This window comes from Prunus avium, chromosome 2, assembly GCF_965620075.1.
Source record: "Prunus avium chromosome 2, drPruAviu1.hap1.1, whole genome shotgun sequence".
NCBI lineage: Eukaryota > Viridiplantae > Streptophyta > Magnoliopsida > Rosales > Rosaceae > Prunus > Prunus avium.
Genome location: NC_142285.1, coordinates 34219108 through 34235343, shown reverse-complemented (window position 1 = coordinate 34235343; position 16236 = coordinate 34219108). Strand labels below are relative to the sequence as shown.

Genomic DNA, 16236 nt, shown 5'->3' with positions numbered 1-16236 from the left:
CAACATTCTTTCTCCCTTGTGTTATCTTACTTCATCCCATTACCTACACAGGCCAATGGACAAGAGATAGGATATCTGATTGTCCTCCACGTTCTTTCCTTTTAGTCACCACTTAGACTAAGGGTCAGATTAGGTAGGTAATACAATCCCACTCAGCCACCTCCATTAAACCAGAAAATGGAGAGGAGATTAATCAAAATAGGATAACCAATTAGCCATGAGTGCTCTCCCAACTATCCAGCAGGTAGTCAACCCTCTTTTACCTCAGAAGTGATCCATTAAGCACCTGCAAACTCGTGGAAAGCGATAGCCATTGAAAAGACAGTTGAAAATACGTAAGCAAAGCATCACAGCACGACTGGAGCGACCGGTCGTCAGGAATGGGCGACCGGTCGCCAGAAATTTTTCCCTCCAGACTTTGAATCTGCTTCTAAGCGACCGGTCGCAAATGTCCAGCGACCGGTCGCTCGTGTGCCTGCGACCGGTCGCAAAGAACTAGCGACCGGTCGCTCTTCAGTTTTGCTTCCAGACTTCGAATCCGCTTCAAAACGACCGGTCGCAAATGTCCAGCGACCGGTCGCTTTTAGGCAGATTCAAAATCATCCTTTGAGCGCCAAAAAAACTTTGTATCCTTTTAGGTGAGCCATTTTTTCCAACATGTGCCACCCAAGCCCCATCACAATTAGCTTTAACAGATCCGGGGAGGGGCTTCTGCCAAGTTCTCCTAGGGGGACAGGTTACGTCTGGTGGTCTTACCAGTTCACTCCTAAGCGCCATGGTTGCCGAGTGAGCCCCCCGATATTCATTAGTCTGCATGCGCAAACACCTCACCCAATCTATGGGGTCCAAGGTCTGTCTTTCAAACACTACCGCATTCCTCCCTTTCCAGATTCTCCACAATCCAAAAGCCACAATTTGAAGGATCTCATCCATCTGATCAACCTGAGCAAACTTCTGGAGCAAACATTCCCAACAACTCAGGAAATCTTCTCCTTCTACACCAAGCACATCTAATTGTAAAGGGGTCGCAAAACAAAATAGTCTGGCTATTTCACAACGAAAAAACAAGTGGACCTCAGTTTCACCATTATCACCGCACAGTGGACAGTCAGCCTCCACATCGACACGCCGTCGTCGGAGGTTCTCATAGGCATGATTAAGTTGACGAAGCCAATTTTGTTTTTGTGCTCCTGTGCTATTTTGGGTTTTAGCTTTTAGGTGTAATTGAGTTATAATTTAGAGGGCATTCAATTTAAATGAGTTTTTAGCTATATTTGAAAGTTTTTAAAAAAACTGACATTTATGAATTTGGGGCTTAAATTTTGGCTATTTTTTGATAAAAACTCCAAAAGAACAAGCAAAAACAAGAAAAAGAGCAGAAGGCTGCGGAAGCAGCTTTCAAACAGTGCGGCCTCCAGGCTTTAGTAATTTGGATTAGAATGGATTTTTTTCCAAGCCCTGAAATGTTTAACCCTTAATAAGTTGGGTTTGTGGTTATTATGTTTAAGATGACTTCATTAAGTTTCTTCTGTCTTTTATTTTGGGATGACAATATATTTAACTTTATTAAAATGGAAAATTTTAAATTTTTATGAATTTAATTTCTGATTGTCATTACATATTTATTGATGGTGACTTTTAGTTATAAAAAAATTGTTTATAACATTAAGTTATAGCAAATTTTGACTTATAGTATTTTCATATTAGATTATGTAAGGCCCCAATTTAAGTTGTTGCTAAAAATGGGTATCTGACTAAATATCTCAAGAATTAAAGAATCCCACTTTGTCATTCATGAGTTTAGGCTATGGTAACCACTATAAATAATTAATGCTTGTATCTTGAGATATCAGACAAGCAAATATACTTCACCAGATTTCCTTAAATAGTTGTGCTTCTGCGTCTTGATCATGACTCTAACAAACATTGATCATGAGAAGCAAATATACTGCTTCAAAGTCTTCTATGCATTTCTTGTGGTGCTTTTACTACGCATGAACAATCCTTGCATTGGATGCAGTGAGAGGGAGATGCAAGCCCTCCTTGCATTCAAACAAGGCCTCGTGGATGACGACAATAGCCTCCTTTCATGGGGAAGAGAAGTGCAAAACAAAGACTGTTGCCAATGGGACGGAGTCTACTGCAGCAACCACACTGGCCATGTTGTTAAGCTTGATCTTGGAGACCAATCTTTGGAAGGTACGATTAGTCCAAAACTTGTTGAGTTGCAGGATTTGGAGTATTTGAATCTTAGTTTGAATAATTTCCGTGGTAGCCAAATTCCAGATTTCATTGGATCTTTTAGCAATTTAAGATACCTCAATCTCTCTAATGCAAAATTTGGAGGTGAAATTCCATATCAACTTGAAAACCTGACACGCTTGGAATATCTCGATCTCAGCTCGGATGAATACGGGTGGTTTGATGACTCTATTTATGCAAAAAACCTCAATTGGCTCCCTAATCTTTCAGGTCTGAAACACTTGGACCTAAGTTCCACTAATCTCAGTTAATATGCTTCCTAAACTAAGAAACTTGATACTACAAGAGTGTAATCTTCCTCCTCCAATTATGTCCTCTGTTTCTGTTATGAACTCTTCTAAATCTCTTGTTCGTGTCGATCTCTCCAACAACAATCTTAACTCTTCAATCTTTCAATGGCTGTCCGGTACTCATACCAACCTTGTTGAGCTTGATCTATCCTGGAACAATTTCACCAGTGTTGTTGGTTGGCTGGAAGCAGTTAATATGCTTCCTAAACTAACAAACTTGATATTATGGGACTGTGAACTTCCTCCTCCAATTATATCCTCTGTTTCTGTTATGAATTCTTCTAAATCTCTTGTTCATGTCGATCTCTCCTTCAACAATCTTAACTCTTCAATCTTCCAATTGTTGTCCGTGTTGGAAAAAATGGCTCACCTAAAAGGATACAAAGTTTTTTGGCGCTCAAAGGATGATTTTGAATCTGCCTAAAAGCGACCGGTCGCTGGACATTTGCGACCGGTCGTTTTGAAGCGGATTCGAAGTCTGGAAGCAAAACTGAAGAGCGACCGGTCGCTAGTTCTTTGCGACCGGTCGCAGGCACACGAGCGACCGGTCGCTGGACATTTGCGACCGGTCGCTTAGAAGCAGATTCAAAGTCTGGAGGGAAAAAATTCTGGCGACCGGTCGCCCATTCCTGACGACCGGTCGCTCCAGTCGTGCTGTGATGCTTTGCTTACGTATTTTCAACTGTCTTTTCAATGGCTATCGCTTTCCACGAGTTTGCAGGTGCTTAATGGATCACTTCTGAGGTAAAAGAGGGTTGACTACCTGCTGGATAGTTGGGAGAGCACTCATGGCTAATTGGTTATCCTATTTTGATTAATCTCCTCTCCATTTTCTGGTTTAATGGAGGTGGCTGAGTGGGATTGTATTACCTACCTAATCTGACCCTTAGTCTAAGTGGTGACTAAAAGGAAAGAACGTGGAGGACAATCAGATATCCTATCTCTTGTCCATTGGCCTGTGTAGGTAATGGGATGAAGTAAGATAACACAAGGGAGAAAGAATGTTGAACAAATGTAGTGGCAAAAGCTGGAAACAAGTTAGAGTTTCTTTAGAGAGCTTTGTTCAGAAAAACCAAGGTGAGAGCAAGAGAGTTCTCTAAGTGTATCAAGGTGTTGAGCAAGGGTGTGAGAGAAACAGATTGTGAGGGTAGTGTTCTAAGGGGGTTTCCTTTGTAAACCAAAGTTGTAACCTATCTTCATTAGTGAAATTTCTCAAGGTGATCACCAAAGAGGATGTAGGCAATTTGCTGAACCTCTATAAACACTTGTGTCATTTGTGCTTGGTTAATTTCTGTGTGTGTGTGTAAGACTCATCCATCATTGAGTTCTTTGTCCAAAGTCCATCAACAACAAGATCTTAAAAGGGCAGTGAGTTAGTCATTAATTCTCAACAGTCCGGTACTCATACCAACCTTGTTCATCTTGATCTCTCTAGGAACAATTTCACCGGTGTTGTTGGTTGGCTGGAAGCAATTAATATGCTTCCTAAACTATCAAACTTGATATTACGGGGATGTAATCTTCCTCCTCCAATTATATCCTCTGTTTCTGTTATGAACTCTTCTAAATCTCTTGTTCATGTCGATCTCTCCTACAACAATCTTAACTCTTCAATCTTTCAATGGCTGTCCAGTACTCATACCAACCTTGTTTATCTTGATCTCTCTGGGAACAATTTCACCGGTGTTGTTGGTTGGCTGGAAGCAATTAATATGCTTCCTAAACTATCAAACTTGATACTATCAGGGTGTAATCTTCCTCCTCCAATTATGTCCTCTGTTTCTGTTATGAACTCATCTAAATCTCTTGTTCGTGTCGATCTCTACGACAACAATCTTGACTCTTCAATCTTTCAATGGCTGTCCGGTACTCATACCAACCTTGTTGAGCTTGATCTATCCTGGAACAATTTAAATGGTTCATCAATTCCTGATGATTTCGGAAACATGAGCTCTCTTGCATCTCTTTATCTCTCTGGTAGCAGACTTAAAGGAGGGATCCCAAATTCGTTTGCCAAGTTATGTAGGTTGCGAGTGTTGTACCTTGGGAATAATAGCCTTAGCGGACAACTTTCAGACATTATTGACATATTGTCTAAATGCGCTCAAAACACATTAGAGTATTTGGATATCTCTGATAATCATGGCATCATGGGTTCAGTGCCTGAAAATATTGGACAGATGTCCAAGTTGGAGGCTATTGATTTTGGTGGGAATTCTTTGGAAGGAGTAATTTCAGAAATCCATTTCTCGAAACTCTTCCGATTATATTATTTGGATTTATCCTCCAGCTCACTAGTTTTAAACTTCCGTTTTGATTGGGTTCCTCCTTTCCAGTTGGATACGATAACATTGAGGTCTTGTAAGATGGGGCCGTCTTTCCCAAAATGGCTTCAAACTCAAAAAAGTGTTTCATCTCTTGATATTTATGATAATGGAATTACTGATACCATTCCCAGTTGGCTTTGGGATTTTTCACATGGATTATACTTTATGGATCTCTCTCAGAATCAAATTAGAGGAACAATTGGAAATTTGAGATCGGAGTTCCCACCTAAGCTAAATGTGAGTTGGAACCAATTGGAGGGTCCAATCCCTTCAACTCTATCAGAAGTTACTTTTTTAGATCTCTCCAATAATAAATTTTCAGTGGCAGCAGCTTCTTTTTTGTGCACAACCAAGGATAGTAATTTAAGTTTTCTTGATATCTCCAGTAACCATATATTCGGAGAACTTCCGGATTGTTGGATCCATTTTAAAAAATTAGTCTTTCTTGATTTGAGCAATAACTCTTTATCTGGAAAAATTCCGACCACCATGGGGTATGATGTGATTAATTGCAAGTGGACAATATCGCTCAAATTAATATAGTAGTAAGTAGAGTATCGTTCCAACAGGGATCAAGTAATCTATTAAATATTAGAGTGATTTATATCTAATTATATTTGAATTAAACGAAAAGAGAATTATGATGATTAAAATCTAATTAAGCAAGCAAAATAAATTGAGATTAAGGAAATAATGTAAAAGATGAAAACAAAGATGATAAAGCACTAGGGCACCGATTTCACCTAGCTAATCCCACCCAAATCCTTCTAGCTTGCTAATTCTAATTACCTAACATGTTGATAATCGTTTTCCCTTACCTCACCAATACTCTCTTCCGAGTTATATTAGTTGTATTCCTTACAGTCAACCCACTCTATTCCTAGTTATGGATTTAGATAGTTTAGAACCCATTAAGATTTGTGGAAAACAATAAAGATTACACAAACCATAACCTAATCTTCCGAGTCGGCTATGTAATTTATGGTACTTGTTACAAGAAGCTATTTACTAGGAACCTCCTTCCGGTTTCAACCTAATTCTTCCAATCATGCAATTAGTGGCCAATTAATTGAAAGCATTAAGAACGGTAACAAGCACTCAACATGTATAGATAAATAAAATTAACAATATCAAAGAATTTGAGTATTCATAGCTAGGCTACATCGTAGCCCTAGTAAAAGGAATTAGTTCATGAAGGACTTATTGAGAATCTTGATGGTTGATGAAGACATGGAAGGCACCGAATTCTCCAAGTAGAACGCCAAGGTTGCACAAGCTTTCTTCGTATTCCCCTTTGGATATTTCGGCTATGAATATGTAGGATGATGGAGGATGGAGGATGATCGATCGGTAATTCCCCCTTGAACAATGACCTAAACTCCCTATTTATAATACTTCTACAAATCCTACCTATCTAAGGTATAATTACAATTATTATAAAAGTAGGATTCCTTCTAATATAAGGTCTTCTTTATTTCTCCTTGTTTGACTTGATAAAACTTGAATCGTCTTGAATTAGGAAATTTGACAACATTCCTTGCGACAAAAGGAATGGCTTGGCTTCTTGACTTGATTAATCTCCAATCTTCATCTTCTTGCCCCTTTTTAGCACACTTTCTCATATTTTACAATTCCTTCACAAATCTCACAAAACTAATTAAAACAACCAATTTAATCCAAGGAAATTAACAAATAGATAAGTAAAGGAGGCATAAAATATATATAAAATATGGGCTTATCAGGGTACTTGTTTAGCATCGAGACACTGAGACTAAATAACAATGGATTTGTGGGAGAGTTGCCTTCACAGTTGAAGAATTGTAGAAGCTTGACACTTTTTAATCTTGCGGAAAATAAATTATCAGGATCAATACCTGAATGGTTAGGGGCAAGTCTCCCAAATTTGACTATCCTTATCCTTCAATCTAATAACTTCTATGGAAGCATCCCACCACAATTATGCCATCTCACTCGTATTCAACTTTTGGATTTGTCGATGAACAACATCTCTGGAACTATACCCAAATGTCTCAACAATTTGACTACTTTGACTAAAAAAGGAAGTTCAAATCAAGCTATCCAACATTCCTTTTTAGGTCAATATCTACGACAAAGACTTCAAGAGCGTTATGATGATGAGGCATTTTTAACATGGAAAGGATTCAGAGCTAAATTTAAAAGTAATCTAGGACTCCTAAAGAGTATTGATTTTTCAAGCAATAAGTTGATTGGGGAGATTCCTAGTGAAATCACTTATCTTGTTGGTTTGATTTCTTTAAATCTGTCGAGAAACCAATTAATAGGTCAAATACCTTCAAGGATTGGAAATTTGCAGGAGTTAGAATCTCTTGATTTATCAAAAAACCAGATAAATGGCAAAATTCCAACAAGTCTTTCTTGGATAGCTAGTCTTGGTAAGTTGAACTTGTCAGAAAACAACTTGTTTGGAAAAATTCCAATAGGCACTCAACTCCAAAGCTTTGACTATGCTTATGATGGAAATCGTCTGCTTTGCGGAGCACCACTCCCAAGGACATGCCCTGAGGAGGAAAAAGGTCCAAGACAATCTGTGTTGGTGAACCAAGACAGCCAGGGTGTGCTCATAACGCAAGGTCATTACATCAGCATGGGACTTGGGTTTGCTGTTGGATTTTGGGGAGTTTGTGGCACTCTTCTTCTCAACAAGTCATGCAGATACACATACTTCAATTTCTTGACATTTTTGAACGATTGGCTGCACGTGAAGGCAGCAATCATCTGTCAAAGGATGCTTAATAGATAAATGGTAATTACTTCTATCTTTACCACATATACTATTTTTGAAATTCAATGATATACGAGTTAATTGTTCTTGATATGCATGCATATTTTGCAGAATCAAAACAACATATGACTTCATTGCCCTCCAAAACTAAGGATTCTCTCCTTTTGTAATATAAAAGTAACATGCGTTATTTTGTTCACTTCTTATCGTCATTAGACTCATATGGTTTATGTGATTTATCTTTTTCAATCTTATGGGTCGTTTACCTTCGTCTTTAGCGCAGGCAGACACCTTTGAGACGACATGCTTCTCTTCAATTGAAGATACCCGAGACGACGGACTGCTCCTATATTTGTACTAGCTTTCGAGTATTTGAGTGATGATAAGGGTCTCTCTGAAATATAAACCATGTTTAGTAAATAAGTTGTACCATCATTTGTAACTGGAATTTCTACCATGAACTATTTGGTACGTATGATGTTCTTATGCACGTCATGGTTTTTCTCTGATTCAAGCAAGTTTTTATTTTTTCAATGTAGACGTTGAATTGCCTTTTACTGTATTGCTCTTATGAATAAACCAATGGAATTTGAGTTCAATGCTAGAAATGAAGGATTGCTAGTCTGGGAAATGCACTTTAACATTATCTTTCATCTGTGTAAGAAAGAAAAATACTTGTCTTAAAACCCATGTCAATATTAGTTGTTGAAACTTTTGAAATGGTGTCGTCGTGACCCTAATCAATGAGGAGTGGATCCCATTCCCGCATTGTGCAGGGGTATTTTCATCTGACTACTTTGAGTCTTGTCCACATGTAATTATGTGATTGGCTGGTGTTCTTACTCCATATATAACAGATATTGTACTAACTTGAATGTGTTGGTCAATTTGTGTTCCAGACTGATTTATTGTGGCCCTAACAAAATTCTTGTATACAAAATATGTCGTTGTATTTGACACAAAGTGACTAATTAGCTTTTCAAGCATATAAAATTGGTTAGGAACCAAGCTCTGAATTGAGAGAAATCACAATTCAACATGCCATCACATTTCTATATACCATCTAACACACATTCAAACTTCGGATTTTTTTATGAACATCATCTTTGGACCTATACCCAATGCCCCAACAGTGCAACTCCTTTGGCGCAATTAAGAAAGCGGAGTTTAACCATCACTTTATAACTACAACGGCACATGTTTTTATTTACTTAAACCCTATTTTGACCCGTAGAGAAGATCTTCCTCATCCTATTTCATAAAACAAGCGATTGGACTAGCATGGACCAGAGATAGACACAACAAGCGATTGGACTAGCATGGAGGAGAGTACAGTAGCGAACCATGAAATCATAGTATTGACTTTTGAAACCCATTCAGAGAGAGAGAGCTAAAGGCTAGAGAAACTCATTTAAAGAAATCCAATTAATGGCTGTTATTAAGAGTTGCTCACTATCTTTTATTTTTAAGTTCTTAGGTGACTGAAACTGCTTATAAGTGATTATGGATATGAGAGTAAAAATCTGAGAGTACTATGGAAAGAAGTAATTGTTGGAATTTTAAAAAAGGTTTTAAAAATTTAACCGTTTTATTTATTTAATTTTTTTGGCTGTTTTATTTTATTTATTGTGGGGGTTATAAATATTTAATTTTCATGTTTTATTTCTACTTAATTTTCTAATTTAATGTAGGTGAAAGTTACATGTTATTGGATGCCTATAAAAGGCCACTCCTCCTTCACATTTGAACAACCACAATACACCATCAAAATATCACATATCACAATCTGATTCTCTCTTTTTCTACTTTGATATATATTCTCTATTTATATTATTATTTTGGGCAACGGTTATGTGATTTAGATACCTATATCCGTCTATGAACGTTCTCATAGCGGATCTTGAGTTTGTGTACAAGGGGTCGTATCTTGGAATCTTATAAACCGCCAGTACGTGCACGTAGGGAGGCTACAAAGGCTTTAGGACAGTGTTTTTGACGTGCTTCACGTACCAAACTCACATTCTTACTTATTATTTATTTTGCTTTTACTTACCTATCAATTTGTTTTCTTCAATTTCATTGTACCTTAAAAGCTTTCCAATTTTTTTTATATGTAATTTATAATATAAAGATTTTTGTAGTTGGCTTTATAGAAAGAGGAAAACTATATTTTTTATAACAGTAATGTCGAGCAATACTTAGTTGAGAATTCCACATTGGAAGATGGACGTTTTGCAATAGTGCTTCAAAGATTTTAGGCCTCTTTATTTAGTGGAAATTAGTTTTGAGTTGGATGATCATATTTGAATAATATGCAATGCATTTTAGTATTCAACAACATGCCTTCATTATCTAATGGTGATAAAATAATTAGACAGACCCACCATTTTCAATAACAATGAAATGTTCATGATAATAATTAAGAGGAGTCCCGATTTGGATGAAATTATATAGGAATGATCTTGAAATGAGAACCTAAAAATTGAACGGTTCAAATTATGAAATTAATTAAAATGTGGAGTAGGCTAACCAAGTAGGTATTTGGTACTTCTGTTGGCTATGTTTTGACGCTCACGATATGTTGTTATGTACATCGAACTATGTGTGCATAGGAGTTTTTCTTTGACAGTATTACGTTGTGGTGGGTTGTTCTTTGCGGGGCTTGGAGTTATGCTTTGTTTTGTACGTTTATTTCGGGTTCTCTATAGTGGTCCATAGTGACATGTGTCAGACTCTCATGTTAGTCCATGACATGTGTGGTACTTTTTTTTTTCCTTACCCTGGGGTTTGTCCCAAGTAGTTTTCCTAGGAAGGTTGGCCATTGTACTTGTGCCGGTTTTTGTATGTCTTTTTGGTTTATAAATGAAATCTTATTCTTTCAAAAAAAAAAAAAAAAAAAAAAAACTTACTATATGAAATGACGTCGTTTCATTGAAGCAAACCTTAAAAAAAATTAAAAATTAAAAATAAAAATAAAAAAAAAACTTTCACGCGACTTCATCCTCTTCCTCGCCCTGCGGCTTGCAGATCACACCATGGCGCCGTTGCATGTTGACATGCATCGCCCTACCTCACCACGCTAAACGTGCAGCAAGCTAAACAAACGAATGCACGAGGCGATTTCCATTCGCCTCGCTCTGAGTTGCGCTTAGGCATGCCTTTGAAAACACTAATTTTCATAAAGAATATGATCTCAATAGTTAATTATGTCAACAATAAGAATCATCATTAACACATGCATCCAAAGTCTGATAATCACGTAGGAGAGATGAGTGGGACTACGAATTGAAGTCTGATAATCACGTAGGTTCTTGGCCCTTATCTATGCACGAGGCGATTTCTTTGGTAGAATTGACACAAATAACGCGCTTTATGGGATGAGTTCAAAAAAAGTTGTTAATAATCCCAAGTTGATTCAGGATAAAGTTCATGCGTTGCTCACCCGCTTAAGTTTTAAAGCTGTTAATAAACTGTTGTACGCTAATGGGAAGATAAAAATATCACCAAACGGGAAAAATGTTTTTGGTATCGTTGAATGTACTAAGGACCTTTATGAAGTAAATTGTAAGGAATGTCATGATGTTGCAATAACCGAACTTCAAGATTGTAGTTATGGAATGAGAGGTGGACATGTTATTTATGGTAGTTGTTACGTAAGATTTGAATTTCATCATCAATTTGACTATTAATGCGTTTGTTTTGTAGGATGAGCTCTTTAAGAATGTCATTCCTAGGGCATGAGATGAGAATTAATGCATACAATCCTAGAGTTTGGAAATACTGGTTATAAAAGTAGTGTTGAGCTAGCTGTTGTCATCATATAAACTCATATAGGGGTTGTTTTTAGCTCAGGCACCACTAAGATAACATGCTTCCTTTCGGTTGAAGATGGCCTAGATGATGGTTAATTGCTACTAGTATTGGAGTGATTACTACAGAGATTGCTGAACCCGGACCCTTGTTTAATAGTGGCTATTTTTATAGGAACTTCTGCTATCAACTGTTTGGCGTAACGTTCTTGTTTCATTTGCATTTGTGCAGATTTTAATTGAAATGATAATATCTACCGCATAAACCATAGTTATGTAATATGTATTTATTGCATCGCATGGTTTCCCTATGATTCTTGCATGCTATCTCAATGTTGGTTGAATGGATAATCCTTTGCCTTTATTTACTTGATTTTTAATTTGAGGGAAGATAATAATGAGAAGAGAGATTTTTGCATTTGATAATTGAGCATATATGACCACTGGTGGACCCAGGAATTTTTCAAAGGATGTGCAATTTTTAAAGGCACAAGACTTGATCGATGAATAAGTTTTTATAAAGATAATTCTCTCCAAAAAAAAAAAAAGACTTGGGGTGGAGGGGACGTTAAAAAAAAAAAAATGAATTTGATGTTTTATAAAGACTTTTTTTTAATTTAGCTAAGATGTTTTGTAAGGACTTGAAACGACTCCGAGAAAGACATGACATGACACCGCTTATTGTCATAGTCAGTACTTGCATTATGCGAAGACAAATGACTACTTGGGCTTCCACATGATCGAGAAATTTTAAAGTCTAGACACATACATTTAACCAAACGACATTGCATCTAGATCAACACCATTTTCCCAGCAAAACGACTTGACATACTTTGTATTCAAGAGTAATGTTGTCTTGTCTTACAACTTGGTATGCCAATTAATATCAGTAGTGTTAAACCATATTTCAATTTGCAAGCCTAATTGGCAATGCTTACAAGGAAACATCAATTACGTCCAACATCCGACATTGAAAAAATTACACACGTCAATTACATTTGTTCACCATGAAGAATCTCAGCTAGTGACACGGTAAGATCAATTCGTATTGTTTGCAAATAATCAACTCAGTTTTTCATTTATGTTTACATTACATGACAAGAGAATCTTAGCTATCGTGTCACGTGATGAGTTGTAGGCACAAACTTGGGTTACTAAGCAGATTATTTCTCACAAGGGTTTCCATCGAATTCAATGGTTCCAAGATTTGAAAACTATTCAATTATCAATACAAGTTAACATTTTGGTATCCCCACTATGAAAATTCAAGTTGCGAATTAGTCAAGTTTGGTTAAGAGACAAAATGAAAAGCTTAGGTCCACGTTGCAAGTCAATATACTTGGCTACTTGTGAGAACATCACAGACAGCTTTTCTCCTTTGACGCAGCTATTGATTGATAACGGGTGACCAAATGTAGTATTTGGCCAAAAACACTGGAATGTACCATCACTGGAATATATTGCCACACGACTGACTAAATTGATATTTTCTTTTTCATTAGGAAAATCAAAAATTGGCAAACGTTGTAGTATTTGGCCAAAAACGTGGCTTGTGTACAAACAAGGACAAGGACAGGGTTGAAGTGGTCATGCCCTCCTTATATTTTGATTACGAAAACATTTGTTTAAAATTTTTGATGTTATGAAAAGAGAAATTCTGGCTCACGATTTACAAATTACTTTCACAAATCATGTATGCACCGAATTGTTTCAATTTCGCCAATTTTTAGAGGCAAAGTGATTTACTCAATGTGATTATATTCAAAATTTATGAAAAATAAAATTTGTGCAACAATTAATGTCCATCCAGTTTTTTCTAACATTAGAAAGAAAAGTACCACTACATTAAGATTGGGCTACTTGGTTTCGATACGTACTATCATTATATAAACCCATGCAATTCCTTAGACAAATCTCATCTCTTGTATCTGTAAAAGGATTAAAGACTAAGGTTAAAGAAGTCTAATGACTCTCTCTCTCGCATCTTTATAACGTTTACTATTCCATAATTCTATCTGCAACATAGAAACCACAACCTCAATCCGTCCATCTCTCTCTCCAGCTCTATCTCTCTGTCTCTCTCTCAACTATTCCTCTACCTCCCTCACTTCGATGGCCGTAGTTGACCACAGAAGGTGCTTCAAACTCTGGTATGCTTTTGTGGTGCCTTTGCTACACATGAGTCCTTCCATAAATGGATGCATAGAGAGGGAAAGACAAGCCCTCCTTGCATTCAAACAAGGCCTCGTCGTGGACACCCTCAGTCAAATAGTCTCTACATGGGGCACCTCAGAAGGCCAAAACAAAGATTGTTGCACGTGGAAAGGAGTCTACTGCAGCAACCAAACTGGCCAGGTTGTTGAACTTCAGCTTGGATCCCAATCTTTGCAAGGTACGATTAGTTCTAATTTAAATGATTGGCTTGCTGCAGCATGACTTTAACTACGTACTATATATTAGTAATTATATATGCAGAAAAACTATGTAATAATTAAGGACTGCAGGTTCAGCTATGGATGTTTGGGGCAACATGAGCTCTCTTGCAGTCCTTAATCTCACTGATAACCAACTTGAAGGAGACATAACAAATTCGTTTTCGGAGCTATGCAGTTTGAGATCGTTAGGGCTTTCAAACAATAATCTCAGTGGAGAATTTCCCAAGTTTGTTCAGATATTGTCTAAATGTTCTCAAAAGCAGCTAGAAGGTTTGTATCTCTCTAACAACCGATTAAGCGGAGAAATACCTGAAAGCATTGGGCAAATATCATCGTTGACAGAATTATCTCTCTATGGAAATCAATTAAGCGGAAGAATACCTGCAAGTGTTGGGCAAATGCAATCATTGACACGATTATCTCTCTACGGAAATCGATTAAGCGGGAGAATACCTGAAAGTATTGGACAAATGTCCAATCTGGTGTACATCAATCTTGGTAAGAATTCTTTGGAAGGGGTGATTTCTGAAACTCATTTTTCAAAACTCTCCAAGTTAAAATATTTGGATTTATCCTCCAACTCACTGGTTTTAAACTTCCATTCTGATTGGGTCCCTCCTTTTCAATTGAGTGTCATAATATTGTGGTCTTGCAAGATGGGTCCATATTTCCCCCAGTGGCTTCAAACTCAGAAAAATTATTCATCCCTTGATATCTCTAACACTACAATTTCTGACATCATTCCAAGTTGGTTTTGGGGTTTGTCACGTACAGCTGTCCTTATAAATCTCTCCCACAACCAAATTAGAGGAACATTTCCAAGTTCAACAATGGAGTTTGCTTATTACCCTAAGCTAAATTTTAGTTGGAACCAACTGGAAGGTCCAATTCCTTCATTTCTGTCAAAATCATCATCTCTAGATCTATCCAGCAACAAACTTTCCGGGTTCTTTTCTTTCTTGTGTGGAATCAAGGCCAGTAATTTAACCCTTCTTGATCTCTCGGGCAACCATGTATCTGAAGAACTTCCAGATTGCTGGACGCATTTAGAAAATCTAGTCATTCTTGACTTTTGTGGCAATGGTTTTTTGGGCAAAATTCCTACCACCTTGGGGAATTTATATTCTCTTGAAACCTTGAAACTCAAAAAAAACAGATTTGTGGGAGAGTTGCCTTCATCCTTGATGAACTGTAAACACTTGAAAGTTTTTGATGTTGCAGAAAATCAACTGTCAGGATTGATACCTGGATGGTTAGGGTTTGAACTTCCGAAGTTGGTTATCCTTATCCTCCGTTCTAATCTCTTTTATGGAAGAATTCCTCTACAGTTATGCAATCTAACACACGTCCAAATATTGGATTTGTCAATTAACAACATCTCTGGAACTATACCCAAGTGTCTCAGCAATTTGACGGCTTTAGTTGATAAAGGGCATTCAATTCTAACCATCACTCATCATTATGCAAGTGATTTTGGAAATGGGCTTTTTTCGGAGAGCTATGATGATGCAGCAACCTTAATATGGAAAGGAATAATGTCTGAATACAAGAGCACTCTGGGACTTGTGAAGAGCTTTCATTTGTCAAGCAATCAATTGAAGGGGGAGATTCCTAAAGAAATCATTCATCTTGGTGGTTTGGTTTCTTTAAACCTGTCGCGAAACCATCTAACAGGTCAAATAAATCCAGACATTGGGAAGTTGGAGTTATTACAGTCTCTTGATTTATCAAGAAACCAGATCGATGGAAGAATTCCGACAAGTCTTTTTCAGATTTATGGTCTTGGTGACTTGGACTTGTCAAACAACAACCTGTCTGGAAATATTCCAATGGGGTCTCAGCTCCAAAACTTTGATCCGTCAGCCTTTGCCGAAAACCCTCTGCTTTGTGGACTTCCACTTCAAAGGATGTGTGATCAAGAGAAAGAGAAAGGCAGTGTTCAACAAACTGGCTTAGGGAATCAAGACCATGAAGGTGGGCTTGTAACGCGTGGATTTTACATCAGTATGGGGCTAGGATTTGCTTTTGGATTTTGCGGAGTTTTTGGCACATTGATGTTCCACGAGTCAGGCAGATCCACATAGTTCAAGTTCTTCATACTTTGGAAAGAATGACTCAACCTGAGGCCAGCAATATCATTAGGCAAAGGGTAATTAGTATGATATGTACATTCAAAGATTGAATATAACGTTTGAAGTTAGAATGATATGTATTCCATTTTCTAGTTGTACAAAAGAAATTAGCATCATACTCTTCATATATATTGTTGCTAAGATTAATTTGGTTTTTGTATGTTTTCATCAACAATGGTTTAATATATTCCACCTTCATGTGGGGTATAGTTCAGTT

The 16236-nt window shown here is 37.2% G+C and overlaps 1 protein-coding gene and 1 pseudogene across 1 annotated transcript; both read left to right on the top strand.

Annotated features, from left to right (window-relative positions):
- The first annotated feature begins 1910 nt into the window (after window positions 1-1910).
- Window positions 1911-8023, top strand: LOC110744828 (receptor-like protein EIX1; annotated as a pseudogene).
- Window positions 8024-13368: 5345 nt separating this feature from the next.
- Window positions 13369-16236, top strand: LOC110744837 (receptor-like protein EIX2). Its single transcript, XM_021944867.2, has 2 exons — window positions 13369-13844; window positions 13957-16236. The coding sequence occupies exons 1-2, from the start codon at window positions 13565-13567 to the stop codon at window positions 15969-15971; spliced, it is 2295 nt and encodes a 764-aa protein (XP_021800559.2). The 5' UTR covers window positions 13369-13564; the 3' UTR covers window positions 15972-16236.

Bases quoted from the DNA above. Each gene is read 5' to 3' on its own strand.
- LOC110744837 (XM_021944867.2), top strand. From the start codon at position 13,565: ATGGCCGTAGTTGACCACAGAAGGTGCTTCAAACTCTGGTATGCTTTT. The intron at 13,845-13,956 runs GTACGATTAGTT...TAAGGACTGCAG, and splicing joins TGGATCCCAATCTTTGCAAG to GTTCAGCTATGGATGTTTGG.